Here is a 12,720-nt window from a genome sequence, read left to right on the forward strand (position 1 = left end):
TTGAAAATTTTAAAATTACATATTTTAAGAGAATAAAAAATAAAAATTTAGAATTATTCTTTAAATAAAATAAATAAATAAAAGCTAACATCTAGCTATTTAAATTTTATTTTAAAAAATTTTTAGTGGATAATACATTTTAATTTTATTTTCATTATTTTAATTAAAATTTTGAAATACTAAGGATTAAAGGGAAATGTTTAATTAAAAAATATAAAAAAAATTTTTATATATATATATATTTGTAGAATTTAACCTAAAGTTTGGACATTTTTAGAAAATAATAATAATAGTAATATTTGTCGTCTCTGTCATCCTACTAAAACCCATCTGCAGATGAACGCCTATGGCAAAAACCCTTTTCGTTTCCGTCTGGAATCCACGAAGCACAGTGATGTCTGCTCCGAAGTTCATGTATTTCGGCACTGCAATCTCCCGAACTACATCCAGAGCTCTATCGCCACTCCTCTTCCCGAGAAGACTCCCGCCGAAGCTCATATCTTTGATCAAGTGCAGTTCTTCTACAGGGCTTGATTCCGCCAGCAGTGGCGGCGCTGATGCTTCTCAATCCTACTCCGGCCTCACTCACCACCCCTGGCCTGAATGGGTTTCCTTCGTCGACGGTCTGAGGACCAAGGGTTACTTGGTCGAACCTAATGTAGAAGATGCGAACGGAGATGGGAGCGGCGGTGATGTAGCTACGACATCTGTGAATGATTACAACGACATGAATGTGTTGAAGGATGCTTGTCTTAACTTTGCGCGCGAACGCTACGATATTTTCAAGTGAGTTTTGTGTTTAGAGTTTGATGTTTTTTAGAATCGTGTACTGGAAATTAAGCTGATACGGTTGCATCTTCTGGGATTGGATGAAAGTATTCTAGCGACGAATCTCTAGGGTTTTTGGATATAATCTCTAACGCTTGAAATCAACTTGGGGACATCTTGTTATCTGGAAATGGATGGTTCATACCTGAAGGCCATTGCGTAGTTCAAGTTCAATTGCTCAAATTCATCATTGGAAGTGGACATACCCTGTTTTTTCACAAATTAGAATCCTGCTGATTGTATGTTTTGTTATCTATTCTGCAATTTGTTATGTAATCCGGCCTGTGATTGTTCACACAGCTGATCTCCATATCCCGTTTGAAAGAATTTCATGGCCCTTATAGTTTAAGATTCTGGATTCTCATTCCTTTCTAGAACATCCTTGTTGTTCTAGGGAGGGAAGGGCAGTGTCTATGTTTCACTTGCATTACTTAGTATGGTATTGATTACCGCCCTTGTCTCGTAGGGAAGTACGTTTCTCCGGGCTTGATTAGAATCTGTTGCTTTTTCTTTGTGCAGGTCATTGTCCACAGATGATATTCAAACCCTTGTGAAGGATGGATGTCCCAATCTCTTCCGGAAAGTTGTTAATTCAGCTAAGAGATTGAGGGCTTACGTGCAACTAGACGAAGGGGACGTATGTAGTCTCACTTAATTATCGTGGTCATTTTTTCAAATGATAGAATCACTTGTATCATGGCTTGGTTTACTCGTTTCATTTCGATATATCTACTTTGTACAGGTTTGTAGTACTTGCAATCTTCGAGGCTCCTGTGGTCGAGCTTATGTTATTTTAAAGGAAACAGAAGCAACTGCAAGAACTGTGGATGTAGCTCGATTATTGTTGACCTATGCATTGGAGCCAGTTGTTTTGTCTGGAGGGGACAAACCTCCCGGTAGAGAGCGTGTCGAAGTCTCTGCGAGAAAATTGCTTTCTGAGCTATTGAAACTGAGTGAAAAACCCATCGATGCATCAGCCGTGAAGCCCAATACGAAATCTACCCGAAGAAAAGAAAAACCATCAAAATTTACAGATGATGCTTTATCTCAAAATGTTGAGATGAAGAGAGGAGATTGGATGTGTACAAAGTAAGTAATATCTGAAGTGTAACTTCATTACTTCTTTGAACTACTTTTCTATTAGCTTGAATTTCTTTGCATCTTTTGGTGGTTGATTATTCAAGAGATGATTAGATGAATAGGTTACTTTAGTAAGAAATCTTGCCACTTAGCCCTCGACACGTTTCCGATGGAATTAATTTTAGGCTGCTATCCCCATCTGTGGCCTGAAAGAGACCTCGACCTTGACGTGAATGCTTACAACTCTCCATTTCATTGCATCATAGGATGATAGGAAGTTTTGGATCATGTTAAGCATGGATATCGAGTATTTCATCTTACCTTTAAGCTTTACATCTTTGCGTCTGATGGCCTATGGACGAGACCCGAAATCCGCTTCATTTATCTTTTGATATTTCTAACTAATACTTCCTTTTTGCAGATGCAACTTCTTGAATTTTTCGAGAAACAGAAAATGTTTGAAATGTAACGAAGATGGTCCTAAAAGAGTTCGTGCAGATGATATTGAAATGAAAAGTGGAGATTGGATCTGTTCAGAGTAAGCACTTGTTCAATCTTGCTCTCAAACAATTCTTTGGTCTTTTGAATATTTGTACTTCTCGACTAACCTTATTTGTGAGATCCCCACATCGGTTGGAGAGGGGAACGAAACATTCTTCATAAGGGTGTGGAAACCTCTCTCTAGCATACACGTTTTAAAAACCTTAAGAGAAAATTCGAAAGAAAAAGCTCAAAGAGGACAATATCTGCTAGCGGTGGACTTGGGCAGTTCTTATGAGTTCCTTTGCCTAAAACAACTGTCGCACGAGCTCAAAGCTAAGTATCACTACTGGTGTTTAAACTCATACACATTCCATTCCTTTTGTAATAGGTGCAACTTTATGAACTTCTCAAGAAACGTCAACTGCTTAAAGTGCAAAACCGAGAGGCCGAAGAAGATTGATGTCGGCGAAATTGAAATGAAGAAGGGAGATTGGGTCTGTCCGAAGTAAGTTCATTACTTATCATCCTTCTGTCACTCCATCAATCATGATCTGTTCTTGTATTCAGTGAAATTTGTTTCTTGTTTGACAATGCTGTGTTCTCTTCTGGTGCATTCACCTACAGATGTACATTCATGAACTTTGCCAGTAACAAGAAATGTTTGCGTTGCCGAGAACATCGCCCGAAGAGGGAAATGAATCCAGGAGAATGGGAATGCCCCTCGTAAGTTTACTCTTGCTCGCACGGTTTACTAACGTAGAGGATTTGAACCTCCGACTTTAAAGAAAGAACTATGTACTGATAACCGCTGCTCTTTTGAATTATAGACCAAACATGGTCTACCGGAAGTGTGATGGTGAGCGGCCTAAAGGAGGAGCAAGTGACGAGTACGAGGAGCAGCTATGGGAGTCACCAAGGGGAAGATGATGTCCGAAGCCGACAAATTGATTAAAATTTTGGGATGTTTGGTGATCAACTTCCTCTCCTCTTCTCTCTCTTTTGTCACTATCTTCAAAGAGATTTTTTTACTTATCAAAATTAAAATTATTTCCAACTATGTCTTTTAATCATTCAAATATTAGTTCTTTTTACTTATAAAAGTAATTTTTATGAGTAAAATTGATTTTGAGTGATGTAAACATGTTTTTTGGAGTGATTTTGAACTTAGACAAAATTGATTTTAACTATTTGGGACAAGAAATGGATGAGGTATGTGAAATTTATATATGATTACAAGTTTAACAAATATTTTCATGGTCCCTATGAAGGGATTTTTACCATATATAGGGATTTTTTACCACCTGCATGGTTCCATTGTTTATTTCGAAAAGCTCGAGCTTTTGGAACTCATCCGCCGTTAAATATATAAGGAAATATAATATAACATAAAATAAACCAAATTTGATACTCGAATACTCGGTTTGAGAACCCGCTACTAATTCTTCTTCCGCTTCTGGTAAATCAAAAGGTAGCCTCTCGTATTCTGCTGAGGAAGAAATTAGAAAAATAACAAACCATATAGGTTGACGTCACAAATTCCATCCCCAAAAACTATATTTTGATTGTTATTTTGATTGAGGCTCAACTAGATTAACTGTACTCAAACGGTTAGATAATCATAGTTGATAATAACATCACTGTTCTCGTCGCTATTACAGAATCATACAAAAGATTTTCACCTCACCCGGTTCCTTGAGGGCTATAAATAAATCTAGGGAGCGTGTCGGGATTATTTATCTTAATGTCTTTTTTGTAGAAGAGTATAGGATAAAAATCTAATTTTTGATTCTAAGATAGATTCCACATTCTACTACAATAATCAGTTAAACAGTTTTTGGGTATTTTAAGGAACCCACATGAAGGAAAAAAAAAAAAAAAATAGTAACGTACTTTATGTGGCATTAATGGAGTTGGATGTGAAATATAGAATTAGGGTTACTGAGGAAGAAGAAGAGAGGTCATTGGAAGTGGAAGGAAGCAGCTTCTTCGTTTTTAATTTTTTAATTCTTAATTCAACAACATATGTGAGATTCCATAGTTGATATTATATTCTTTTAATTTTTCGAATTATTCTCAAATTGGCATATTAATTGCTAATATAATACCATAAACCAAAATTTAATTCCATTATTTTTATAATTGTGTAATTAAGCACACTACTAAAATAAATAACATCTTTACTTTGGCCCCAAGGAAAACACTAGAATTTTCAAGCCTTTTTGTATGGTCAAACAAACAAAAGGAATATGGAAGATGAGAGGAAGGCATAATCCTTGCATCCCAAGTAACACATGACCGACCACCTACCATTCCATTTCTATATTAGAGCTTTCAAATTTCATATACAAATCCGTCTCAACGCTCTTTCAAGTTTAGCAGTGTTCTTTTTGGATTACCCATCAAGAAGAACCCTTTCAGTGCACAGAGAAGAAACCACCACAAGCAGCCCCAACAATGGTGTCCCTCACCCTACAGAAGCGGCTTGCTGCCAGTAGTCTCGACTGTGGCAAGCGCCAAGTATGGCTCGATCCCAACGAGACCTGCACCATCTCCTTAGCCAATTCTAGTAAGTACAACAACTTTCCAAGAATTATCAACTGGTTTTTTTCTTCCTGTTAAACTTTATCAGTCATGAAGTTGGCTTATGAGTGCACAACCATGTTTAAGAGGAGAGGAGAGAAGAAAAGAAAAGGTTTGGCGAACATAACATATACAGATTTAACAAAAGTGTGAACAATGAATTCTTTTGTTTCAGGAAAGAATTTTGTACCTGATTATTAACAATTTATCAAAGATGCAAAAGAAAAACATTTTAACTAGAAAACACATGTAACTGTCAGGAATGAGCATCAGAAAGCTCATAAAGGATGGTTTCATCATCAAGAGGACGACAACAATCCACTCGAAGTTTCGATCTCGACAAAGCCACGAAGCAAAATCAAGAGGCCGACATTCTGGGTATGGAAAACGAAGAGGAACAAAGGAAGCAAGGTTACCCACAAAGCTGCTATGGATGAGAAGAATGAGGGTCCTCCGAAGATTACTGCGCAAATACAGAGAATGTGAGAAGATAGATAAGCATATTTATCATCAAATGTATACTAGAGTGAAGGGAAACGTCTACAAAAACAAGCGTGTGCTGATGGAAAACATTCACAAGGTCAAGTCCGAAAAAGCATCAGAAAGAACACTTTCTGCACAGGTCGAGGCCAAGAGAGCAAGAAACAGTAAAGCTACAGTAAGCGTTGTAAAGCAGAAAGATTACACTGCCATTACAGGCTCTGGCAGCGACAAAATTCACACATTCAGGGAATGTCTTCCTTATGGAGTGGAAGTTTCATAAAACTGTTGATTAGAACATAAGTGCATAATTGTCCTTTTATTTTTGCAAGATCAGATGTATTTGTATATTTGTCACCAGTTCTATATTGTAATGCTTGTTATTTAGGCTACTTTTTATTTTTCATAGCATGCCAGAATTTGAATAAGTATTGTAGAGGAAAAAAAATCAGTTAAAAGTTAAATGGAAGTTGTGCATAACCATTTATTAACTATATGCTTTACAGTATGTAGCTTGATTGTCAGTTCAAATAGAAGGAAGAAAGCATCATACTGCAACTCATAATGCTTTTCCTGCTGAACCAAATAGATGAATCTTCTCTGCAATCACAGATTTCATGGATTCTTTGGCTGATTCCATCACATGGACTAAGTCTTTGCTGGGGCTATTCAGTGAATCCAAGTATGCCTTCCGAACCTCGGTGTTTACGTTGAACTTTCTCACTCCGTTCTCGATGCAAGCCTGATGAGAAATTGATGCAAAGAGAGACAATCCTTACAGGTTTATTTCTTTAAAGAAATAAAATTTGACATGAATTCAGCAATACAAGTACAGTGTTCTGCAAATTAGTTCCATTTTTATGACTCCTGAATACGAACATCAAGAAACTGAGCATGTCTCAGCTATTTAACTGTTTCGTTCGAAAAGAAACGATTAAAAGTTCGTACCTTTATGAGGTTCTCAGGCAAACCGGAAGCTCCGTGCAGCACCAAGAAGACCCCTTTTCTTGAGCTCAGAGCATGCAAATCCTTGTTAAAGAATTTATCAGAATCAGTCAACTCATAATATATAAAATTATGATAGTTCAAGGATTACCAATAATTCAAGGTTCAAGTAACAAATTCCAATTAAAAGCTAAATATTTGGCCTCATGACAGAGATTACATCATTTCTCAGCCATTCGCCTAAAACCCTGGAGACATCTTTCAATGTGCCACAATTCATCAGTTAGTGACCATGAACAAGCGAAGTAGCCTAAAATTTCTGATTGTAACATTAGCATGGACTGCAGATGATGCACACAATCAAACTAACAATGACTTGAATATATATATATATTTTTTTTTTATAGGAAACACAACTCATTTAATTGATTGATGAAATAGAATAAAAAAGACCCTCTCTGTAATTAATCAAAAAAATGCACCTCCAATGTGTCAAGAGGGTCGACGGGCTATAAATACAAAAGGGAAGAGATAAAAATATTTAGGACTTGAATATAAATATTTGTATACTAAACCTTGAGCAGATCGAGTCTGAGATTCGGGCCACTTGCTGGATATTTGCCATGGACATTACCGATACACACTGCTAGAGCATCTATACCAGTCTCCTCAATAAACTGTTGAGCCTGAATTGTTTGATATTAGTATTAGTTTTCAATGCTAAGCTAAAGAAAACCTTTCTTTGAAGCAGAAAGAGAAGTAACCTGGGATACATCGGTCAGCCTTGCTTCATAATCTTCAACAGTCAAGTCATCTTCTGTTCCTGATAATCTACCAAGTTCAGCCTCCACTAGCATGTCTTTTGATTGAGCCAAGGAAGAAATGAACTTTGTGTAGGCAATATTTTCCTTAAATGGAAGATGTGAACCATCTGCCATTACTGAATCAAATCCCTAGTAGGATGAAAATAAGGAAAACAACTTACAACCAAGTAACAAGTAAACTTTTTAACATTAATACTTGATAGGAAATCAAATGGACAGTGCTGGAAACATATTTAAATAGCCTGTAAACATACCAATTCAATTGCTTCTAACAGATCTTCCATCGAATTTCCGTGATCAAAGTGAACAGAGATTGGTACCTACAGAAATCAATAATGAGAGATCCACGTTTTAATCAGAATCTCTGTAACGAAAAGGACATAATATCAAATTATCTCTCATCCTACTTGGGGCCTCATGTCCAGATATTTTCCTGGTAGTTGGTTGGCAGGTTTTAGAAGATGAGAACCGAAGCTACATTGTCCATCAATACTTTATTGGTTGTTCCATCCAAGGGAATAATATACGCATTAAATTGGACATTATTATTAAAAAGAACCAAATTTATAATGCTTAAAAACCAGAGTCCTATTCCTTCCTCTTTTTTTCTTCCCCCCCTTTTTTTTCTCCGCGTAATTTCAGAATGAAAAATACTAGCAAAACAAATAATTTGAAGCATCTCTACTTCTTCATGCTCTTTTAGGTAAATCATAAGATTAAAACTGAACGTAGTATTTGTTACACTTTCACATTCTATAGCAGCCTCTTTTTGAAACCTGAAATAATTCAGGAATATTCAATGTACACTTAAAACACATCCTGCAAGAGACACAAAAAAAAAAAAAAAAAAAAAAAAAANGCTAAGCTTTCTAATATGATTTTTACCTGGAAAAGAAGACACATGAAGTACAAAACTAAAAGAAATCAAAGTGTTGATTAGAATAAGAATTGAGGCAGCATATAAAGCAGAAAGCTGTAGATTTGAAAGCAAATGTGAGAGAACAGTGAGAATCAGTGAAGATGTTGAAAGAAAGCAGACACAGGCACAGGCACAGGCACAGGCACAGCCACTCAGCCTCAGCCTCACAGCCACAGCCAACGCTTCCTTTATTTCCCAAAAGCAAAAGCCTGCAGCTTCTTTCTCTTTTCTTTCACTTCCTTGTAAAATAAAACGTTTCTTTTGTGATGGAAGAACAAGTTTAAGAAACTTAATTTAAATGAGGGAGTGCTGAAGACATATTCGTTGAGTTAATTTAATTTAATTTAAACACGAACTGTAATTAATCCTAAAAACAACAAAAACTGATGCTAAACAAGACATTAATTTCATACACCACAAACCCAAACCAAAAAAAAAAAAAAAAAAAAAAAAAAAAAACCCACCACCAATAACATCAAACAAAAAAAAATATAGAATATAAGTTTTTAAGTTTTGTTTTTCATATTCTATATAATCGATGCTATTTCCCCCTCTTTTTTGTGAATGATCATTACTTACACTGGCTCGTTCAGCAGCAGCAATACAGCACGAAACCAAAGAGAGCCCTCCTTGCTTTAAGGCACCTGGATGGATCTGGAAATTTGAAGAATTTGTGATTTTTTTAACACTAAATGCAAGGAACCTGATTTTATTGATCATGTTTTAGAAACAGGATCTAACAGTATCTGTAGATGAACTAAGGGTTTTGTTAACCAAAAAAAAAAAAAAGAGGAGAATAATCTGGAAAACTCCTATGAGAAGGAATAAATATGCAATGCAATCATGAAAGCTCTCTTTACTGCTTTTCATTGGTGCAAATATTCGCACCCTTCTACCTCTTAGCGATTATAGTCTTTCTTTATCATTTAACCTTGGATATTTTTCTTGTAACCCATCATTGCCCATCGGTGGGTTTAATTCCATTCATTAATGAAATATCTTTTTATCTCTGAAAAACAAAAATCATGAAAGCAAAATTTTATTCTTCTTTTTTGGCAAAGGTCATGAAAGCAACGAAAAATATTTTAGCATAACTTCTAGAACTTTTGTAGGTAAAATACTATTTCTCTATCTCTTTTCAATTTTTTTTTACAGGCAACTAACTGGATCATAAAAAGAATGTTATCAATATATTCACGTACAGTCTACAGATCTCAGCAATCTGCCATTTGTCAAGGCAGATCACATGGTAATCAGCAACGGGCAAAACTAATTGATAAAATAATACATGATATAACTCAGCTATGGGTATAATGTTTTATTATTTAAACCACATGGCAACATACCTGTAATATGGCAGGACTCTGTTGTTCTTCAGCAGCAGCAACAACAGCCTGAACTCCTTCCAAATTATAGACATTGAACGCTCCCACTGCATAACCACCTCGTTCTGCATTCTTCATGTGGAATGACATATTCAGAAATTTAGGGAAAATTGCTAGAGAATTGTTTCCAATAATTAAAAAAAAAACGTGCAAATTTAAAATCAAATAACCCTTACAAGAAGAATCTCTTTTGAAGAGGAAAGTCTGGCAGGAAGGGCCCAAGAACTGACTACTTCTGCTAGTGCTTCACTGTTGCCAACATTACCTTAAGTAACATAATTCGAAATAGTCCGAGATCATAATCAAGTTATTACAAATTTAAAAGTCTAGAAAAAAAGAGAAGACATCTTATCTAAATTTACCTGGAAAAACAATGTATGGAACTCCAGGATGTCTACTTTCACGGCCTAGTTGCCACAAGGGAACTCCAGAAAGGGCTTGTCCAATTATCTTAGCACATTTTGCTCCAAGAGCCTTCGTAGCAATATCTGATGAGGTAATTCCACCCTGAATTAAGAAGATAGACAAATTGATGAACTGTGAGCTGTCGTTTAACAACAAACTTTCCACATTATCTTTTATTGATGAACTGTGAGCTATCGTTCAACAACAAAATTTTCAGGCGAGAATATGATTTTGATGTAAGCATTTAAGCATCTAGCACTTGTTTGATCCCAATTTCAGGTGCCAATATGCTAAATCATATCAACCACGCATGATCAGCTCAAGAGGCAGAACCAATTATTCCTGCAGCATGCACGTACTTCGGGGTTTGGAGAGAGTCCCTCATATGATATCAGCCGACATATTAAGCATGAAGGTAAAAGAGGGGGGAAGAAAACTCGGTTTTTGGTACCTTTGCAAGGATGTAGCGAGGTTTTGTATTTATCCGCTGAACTATTTCCACTAGTGCTGCACTTACTTTGACATTGATTTCTAAACTCTCCAAGGGACCTAATCAAAGAAACGAGTAGCTACCTCAGCAACAACACAAGAAAAAGAACCTCGTACATTCCAATATACACTGGTAGAAGTATGTGTGTAAATGTATCAGTATCATAAATTAAGCTATAGAAAAGTTAGAATGACTAACTTTTTCCCGTGATAAGTTCTCGACTAGTCATAATTAGAGTATCTTTGTGATCCCTGAGATAAATATCTGCAAATATAGCTGCTTTTCTGATTTCCTCCTCCCTCTCTTCCTCTGAACTCATGGAAAGTTTGGCAGCAGAAACCTGATGGAGAAGAAGAAAAGTAGTCACAAATACAAAATATGAACAAGTCATACATGCAGAACAATGTAGTCTGCACCAGTTATGTGAAAGGAATGTTAAAAATATGTCCTGTACTCAAATACAAGGAGTATGTACTATGCTGTCGAGCACAAACAAGGAAATGTTCAAAGGAGGAGCACAGCAATAGAGAGATTTAGGATGAGCACAGATTCAAGGAAAAGAGCAACTAGTATAAATTGGGAAGGAAAAACTATCTTATTTGGCGCTATCCCAGGTTCCCTCTTAAGCTTGATTGAACACATCGATTACATTCACTTGTTTTCTACTGTTATGAACGCTTTGGTAAGAATGTCAATTATGTGACAACAAAAGGTGTGCAAACATGACCAATTTCCAACCTTTTCTGTTATGAAGTGTCCATCTTACATATGCTTCGTCTTGTCCTGCTAACTATCACGTGCATTATCATTGGAACGTCTCATAGGAAAATGTTACATAATTTGAAGTGTCTCCATATTGGAGCAGGAGCATATGGTTGAGGGAGTGTACAATCTATGGGAACCGAGAGAGGTTTTTGTAAGGTTTTGGAAGATGAGGCTCAGAATGGTACGTTTTTGGAGTGAGGCTGAATGCTATCCATGCATACAACCAAGATGCTATTCTTCCCCCAGTTTCATATTCAAAGAGCATAGTGCTATCTCATAAGATTTGACAGTAGTGAGAAAGAGGACTTGTTGCCTTCGACCTTTTGAGTTTACAAGTAAGAGTATAAGAGGTCGTTAGTATGGGTACAAGGGTGCTATACATTCATCTATTTTCATACAACCTAGTCTGTTACCATCAGGTAAAATAAACTTGCAGTATGTGAATATTAGCACTTTTCACCAAAGAAAAAAAAAAAGCAAACAGAAAAAAAGGAGGTACAACATAAAAAAAGAAATCCATAATATATGTACGAGAAAAGGATTAACTAGCATAAATGAGAATGAAAACCCATATTCAATTGTATAATTGCGAGATCACCTCGATACATCTTAAAAATGGGCTACATCGCAACTTCAGCTCTTGAACCTATGACATCAGGAATGTAGATAAGTGAAATATTAACACAACAATAAGTGAAACACATAATGTAAGGAAATTTAAAATCATTGATTCTACCTGTTTTGTAGTTTTTGGAACATATGAACCCACAATTATAAGACCACCCTTTCTCTCTTTCTCAATTCCAACATCCTTTGGCAAAAGAGGAGCTATTGGAGTGATACCAATCCTGGCTGATACGAAACTGGCAGCAGTTCGACACAAGAAACTCTTGCCCTTTATTTCTGCCTGTCAAGTAAAAAAATAATCTGATGAGTATTTTCATTAATAAAATATCAACATCAGGTAAGTGTAAAGGAAAACTCGGAAAGAGACATCAGAATACTACCAGAAGGAATTTACCTTGATCATTCCAGCAGCAAAAACGGCCATATCCCTTTCACTAGCGGCATTAACTACGCATGTCATTCCCTTTAGCAAAACAACATAAGACATGTTATAATATTATGTCATACGTAATGAAAAAATAGCACGGAATACACCTTTCATTGAAAAAGTGAATTGTACACAAAAATATGAAAGCCCCATAGTCGAGGGAGTTCACAAAGAGACACTTCCATTGGCTTTGAATATAAAAAAAAAAAAAAAAAAAAAAAAAAAGAATTAAAGTTGCAAAATGTTCAGAAAAAAGATCTCTGACTAAAAGCCTCAGACGGAAAATTTTCCAATATTGTGAGAGTATGATTACCACTCCCGTTTATTATTAGTTACACCAGTATATTCTAGGGATTTATTTATATGTATTATTACCTAATATCTATGGATTTAGATAGATTTTATTTTACCTGGTATCTAGGTTTTTTTTTTTTTTTTTTTTTTTTTTTTTTTTTTTTTTTTTTTTTTTTTTTTTTTTTTTT

General features: G+C 35.8%; 3 protein-coding genes across 5 annotated transcripts in view; 2 read left to right on the forward strand and 1 right to left on the reverse strand.

The window, feature by feature from the left end:
* Window positions 1–281: 281 nt before the first annotated feature.
* Window positions 282–3,445, forward strand: LOC111430145 (zinc finger protein VAR3, chloroplastic-like). 2 transcript variants are annotated; one of them, XM_023066324.1, is made up of 7 exons: window positions 282–786; window positions 1,348–1,465; window positions 1,571–1,917; window positions 2,330–2,446; window positions 2,780–2,896; window positions 3,016–3,114; window positions 3,219–3,445. In XM_023066324.1, exons 1-7 carry the CDS (start codon window positions 347–349, stop codon window positions 3,316–3,318), a joined length of 1,338 nt encoding a protein of 445 aa, XP_022922092.1. In that variant the 5' UTR covers window positions 282–346; the 3' UTR covers window positions 3,319–3,445. The 2 variants fall into 2 exon arrangements, with proteins under 2 accessions (XP_022922092.1, XP_022922093.1); XM_023066325.1 differs by having other exon boundaries at window positions 283–786; window positions 3,016–3,120; window positions 3,206–3,445.
* Window positions 3,446–4,726: 1,281 nt separating this feature from the next.
* Window positions 4,727–5,945, forward strand: LOC111429809 (60S ribosomal protein L19-3-like). Its single transcript, XM_023065824.1, has 2 exons — window positions 4,727–4,957; window positions 5,232–5,945. The coding sequence occupies exons 1-2, from the start codon at window positions 4,846–4,848 to the stop codon at window positions 5,732–5,734; spliced, it is 615 nt and encodes a 204-aa protein (XP_022921592.1). The 5' UTR covers window positions 4,727–4,845; the 3' UTR covers window positions 5,735–5,945.
* The window catches only part of LOC111429808, an 18,385-nt gene continuing 10,736 nt past the window's right edge, over window positions 5,072–12,720 (reverse strand). For both annotated transcript variants that reach the window (XM_023065823.1, XM_023065821.1), the window contains 15 exons: window positions 12,206–12,274; window positions 11,921–12,091; window positions 11,783–11,830; window positions 10,618–10,759; window positions 10,381–10,478; window positions 9,887–10,031; window positions 9,701–9,789; window positions 9,486–9,596; window positions 8,719–8,793; window positions 7,475–7,540; window positions 7,161–7,349; window positions 6,972–7,082; window positions 6,400–6,480; window positions 6,005–6,193; window positions 5,072–5,434 (listed from right to left, as the gene is read on the reverse strand). In XM_023065823.1, the coding sequence (XP_022921591.1) occupies window positions 6,011–6,193; window positions 6,400–6,480; window positions 6,972–7,082; window positions 7,161–7,349; window positions 7,475–7,540; window positions 8,719–8,793; window positions 9,486–9,596; window positions 9,701–9,789; window positions 9,887–10,031; window positions 10,381–10,478; window positions 10,618–10,759; window positions 11,783–11,830; window positions 11,921–12,091; window positions 12,206–12,274 (1,578 nt within the window). In that variant the 3' untranslated portion in view covers window positions 5,072–5,434; window positions 6,005–6,010. The remainder of the gene's footprint in view (window positions 5,435–6,004; window positions 6,194–6,399; window positions 6,481–6,971; window positions 7,083–7,160; window positions 7,350–7,474; window positions 7,541–8,718; window positions 8,794–9,485; window positions 9,597–9,700; window positions 9,790–9,886; window positions 10,032–10,380; window positions 10,479–10,617; window positions 10,760–11,782; window positions 11,831–11,920; window positions 12,092–12,205; window positions 12,275–12,720) is intronic.

The sequence above is a fragment of the Cucurbita moschata genome, unplaced genomic scaffold (assembly GCF_002738365.1).
Source record: "Cucurbita moschata cultivar Rifu unplaced genomic scaffold, Cmos_1.0 Cmo_Scf00032, whole genome shotgun sequence".
NCBI classification, from domain to species: domain Eukaryota; kingdom Viridiplantae; phylum Streptophyta; class Magnoliopsida; order Cucurbitales; family Cucurbitaceae; genus Cucurbita; species Cucurbita moschata.

Bases quoted from the DNA above. Each gene is read 5' to 3' on its own strand.
- LOC111429809 (XM_023065824.1), top strand. From the start codon at position 4,846: ATGGTGTCCCTCACCCTACAGAAGCGGCTTGCTGCCAGTAGTCTCGAC. The intron at 4,958-5,231 runs GTAAGTACAACA...TGTAACTGTCAG, and splicing joins CATCTCCTTAGCCAATTCTA to GAATGAGCATCAGAAAGCTC.
- LOC111430145 (XM_023066324.1), top strand. From the start codon at position 347: ATGGCAAAAACCCTTTTCGTTTCCGTCTGGAATCCACGAAGCACAGTG. The intron at 787-1,347 runs GTGAGTTTTGTG...TTCTTTGTGCAG, and splicing joins GAACGCTACGATATTTTCAA to GTCATTGTCCACAGATGATA. The intron at 2,447-2,779 runs GTAAGCACTTGT...CTTTTGTAATAG, and splicing joins GGAGATTGGATCTGTTCAGA to GTGCAACTTTATGAACTTCT.